This window comes from Malania oleifera, chromosome 11 (genome assembly GCF_029873635.1).
Source record: "Malania oleifera isolate guangnan ecotype guangnan chromosome 11, ASM2987363v1, whole genome shotgun sequence".
NCBI classification, from domain to species: Eukaryota; Viridiplantae; Streptophyta; class Magnoliopsida; order Santalales; family Ximeniaceae; genus Malania; species Malania oleifera.
In genome coordinates this window covers 89,796,469-89,800,047 of record NC_080427.1, presented here as the reverse complement: position 1 = coordinate 89,800,047, position 3,579 = coordinate 89,796,469, and the positions used below count along the sequence as shown (strand labels likewise).

The 3,579-nt window shown below is 35.1% G+C and overlaps 1 protein-coding gene across 1 annotated transcript; it reads right to left on the bottom strand.

The window, feature by feature from the left end:
- Positions 1-896: 896 nt before the first annotated feature.
- Positions 897-2,424, bottom strand: LOC131167625 (uncharacterized). Its single transcript, XM_058126419.1, has 3 exons — positions 2,099-2,424; positions 1,885-2,029; positions 897-1,202 (listed from the first exon to the last, which is right to left on the bottom strand). The coding sequence occupies exons 1-3, from the start codon at positions 2,422-2,424 to the stop codon at positions 897-899; spliced, it is 777 nt and encodes a 258-aa protein (XP_057982402.1).
- Between the last annotated feature and the right edge of the window lie 1,155 nt (positions 2,425-3,579).

The window sequence follows — 3,579 nt, the reverse complement described above, 5'->3', positions numbered from 1 at the left end:
AGCAAACACTAAACATAATGTATGGCCTGCTAGAAGTGAGGTATAGTAAACTTCCAATCATCCCTCTATATAATTTTTGGTCAACATTCTTCCCTTTTTCATCACTATCAAGTTTTGTTGCTATGCTCATATGGGTTGTTTTGGTTTTTCCTATTTCGAGTCCAAATTTCTTGAGCATGTCCTTGACGTACTTGGCTTGATTAATGAATATTTCATTCTTCATTTGTTTTATTTTCAAGCCAAGGAAGAAGGTTAATTTGCCCATCATACTCATCTCAAATGACTCCTGCATAGTTTGGACAAATTCTTTACACATATTTTCATTTGTAGCACCAAAAATGATATCATCTACATAAATCTGTATGACTAGCATATCATTTTCCTCATGTTTCAAGAACAAGGTAGTATCAAATTGTTCTCTTGTGAAGCCATCTTCCAAGAAAAACTTGCTTAAACTTTTATACCAAGCTCTTGGTGCTTGCTTAAGTCCATATAGAGCTTTTGAGAGTTTACATACATGTCCAGGGTGAGTATGACTCTCAAAACCTAGGGGTTGTCTAAAAAATACTTCTTCAATTAATATATCCATTTAGAAATGCACTTTTGACATCCATTTGAAACAATCTGAAATTCATGAAACATACAAAAGCAAGCAACATCCTAATAGCCTCAAGTTTTGTTACAGGGGCATAAGTTTCATCGTAGTCAATTCCTTCTTTTTGATTATACCCTTGTACAACTAGCCTTACTTTGTTTCTCACAATGTTACCATCTTCACCCTTCTTATTCCTAGACATCCATTTTGTGCCTATTATCATTGTGTTTTTGGGTTTAGGAACCAATTCCCATACTTTGTTTCTTTCGAATTGGTCAAGTTCTTCTTGCATAGCGATGATTCAATTCTTGTCATTTTCAGCCTCCTTAAAGTTCTTAAGCTCTATTTGGGACACAAAGGCTAGTTGACTAATACTTAACAAGTTATGCTTAAGTGTATCCACAAGTGTAACATTATCAATAGAAAGAGATGAATTACCTATTTTACCTTTACCAATGATTCTTCTCTTGGCGTTGTCTCCGAATGTCACGAGCCCTTCTTTCTTGCAAGAAAGAGAAATGAATTTGCTAGCATCTCCCATCATGTGCCTTGAACACCCACTATCAAGGATCCACTTGTTCTTTATCAAAGAGGTCTTCAGGAAAACCTACAAATAGAATTAGGTGATTTGTTTTGGTACCCACCTTTCCTTGGGTCCTATAGGGTTAGTGTTCTTGATCACCCATATGTACCTCTTTCCTTTTCCTCTATTTCCTTTAAAAGGACAAGTGAAGCGTACATGACCCTTTCTTTCATAGTATAGACAAGTTTTATTAGCATTCCAAGGGTTTGGTTTGTGTGTTGGATTTTTTCTTGGTAATGAGTTTCTTTTAACACATAGATTTGTAAAACCAATAGAATTGGATGATGAAAAGGCATAACCTAAACCTTTTTTGAAAATCCCAAATCTTTAAAATCCAAGTAATTTTTCAAAATTTTCTTGTCTATTGGTAAACTTGTAAATAATCATGCTTTGGTCCTCAATTTTCCTTCAAAAACAAGTTTTCTTCAAAACTTTCATCAATTTGATTTTTCAAATTTTCAATTTTATTTCGGAAAAACTCATGATCCATTCGAGAATATTCATCAAGTTCTTCAATTTTTGAATTCAAAGATGCATTTTCTTCTTTTAAAGTAGAACAAAGACATACCTCTTTTTTCTTGCATTTTGAGTGTATTTCTTCAAGATGTTTATTACTCATTTTAGTTGCACTTAATTCATTATAAAATTTTCTATAAGTTTCTTCTAACTTACCAAATGAAGGAGAGCATTCGTCATCAGAATTTACCTCATCTAGCTCATCTTCCATGGAGCAAAAATTTACAATTTCTTCTTCGTCTTCTATGTCGGTAGAGAGTACATCAAGTTCATCCCACTCAGTTGCATTCATGGCCTTATACTTGTTCTTATCCTCTTGTTGATTGTTGCCCTTTCTGAATTAGGGGCATTCAGTTATATGGTGTTCGAACTTCTTGCAATTGAAGCATCTTATGCTTTATTACCCTTTATCCTTTTGCTTACCGCCCTTTTTGTTCAATAAGCATCTTCTAACTTTCCCAATGACGAGAGCTATTTCTTCATCATTGTCACTCTCTTCTTCTTCCATAGTTACCTCTTTGCTTGCTGTCTTTAAAGCCATATCCGTTGTCTTTTTTGGCTTCTTTACTTCAGCTGTAGAATTCTCGTTCTTGATCTTATAAGTCATAAGAGACCTAATGAGTTCATCAAGAGTGACCTTATATAGGTCTTTTGCTTCTTCAATTGTGGTAGACTTAGCAAGCCACGATTTGGGCAATGAACGAAGCACTTTCTGCACATTGTATTCCATAAAGTATTCCCTGCCAAGTGCTTTCAAGCCATTTATTATATGGGTAAATCGGGTAAACATGGAAGTAATTGACTCACCTTCTTCCATTTTAAAATTTTCATATTCTTTAACAAACATATAAATTTTTGAATTTTTAACTTGATACGCACCTTCATACATTACTTGCAGCTTCACCCACATTTCCTTTGTGGTGTTGCATCTACAAATATGGTTGTACTCTTCATCATTCATAGCACAATAGAGAAATTTTTTTGTTTTGAAATTTAGTTGGGCCAACTTTGATTCAGCATTTGATGGATTCCCGATCGGTATGATCTCACCTTTGTCATCTTTGAATATGTAATCTCCTTCGGTGATCACATTCCACATTTTCAAATCGTATGCTTGGATGAGGATTGTCATTCGGTCTTTCCATGATCGGTAGTTGCTTCTGAAGAGCTTTAGTGGATGATCAATAGATTGTCCTTGGGAAGAAATATCCATCATTTGATCTTTGTGCTCTAGATGTCACTCTGAAGGTTAAGCAACTAGCTCTGATACAACTTGTCGGCCCGGGTGTGCATCTAGAGGGGGGTGAATAGACATCTTTAGCGAATATATATATTATTCTACAAAATAAAATAACTAGGCAAGAAGCAAGTGAAATATATCACATTTGTTTCAAAGCAAATAAATGCAAGCAAATAACTATAAGAGAAAGACAGAAGCTTAACACAACGATTTAATGTGGTTCACCTCCAAGCCTACATCCACGTCTTAGCACCAAGCTAAGGATTCCCAAATCCACTAAACAATCCCCTTCAAGATGGAGAAGCCTTTACAACATAAGTGCAAAACCCAGCTGCTCACCAAGAGCCACAACAAGGTGTTCACCAAGAACCACCTTCCAACGGTTCACCACGAACCTCAAAATACATTGCTCCGAAAACAACTAGATACAATATGAAATGCTCCTTATTTAGCTAATAATACAAGTATAAACCTCACACTACTCTCTTTTTCAAATGATGTGTAACCAAGAATAAGTAGCAAGAGAACTTTAAGCAAGTGAAAAACTAGAGTAAATGCTTCACTAATGAATCAACATGTATTCCCAGGAGACGGGGTTAATTGGGTTATTTAAAAATTATTTGCGGAATTTTAAATACTTCAACC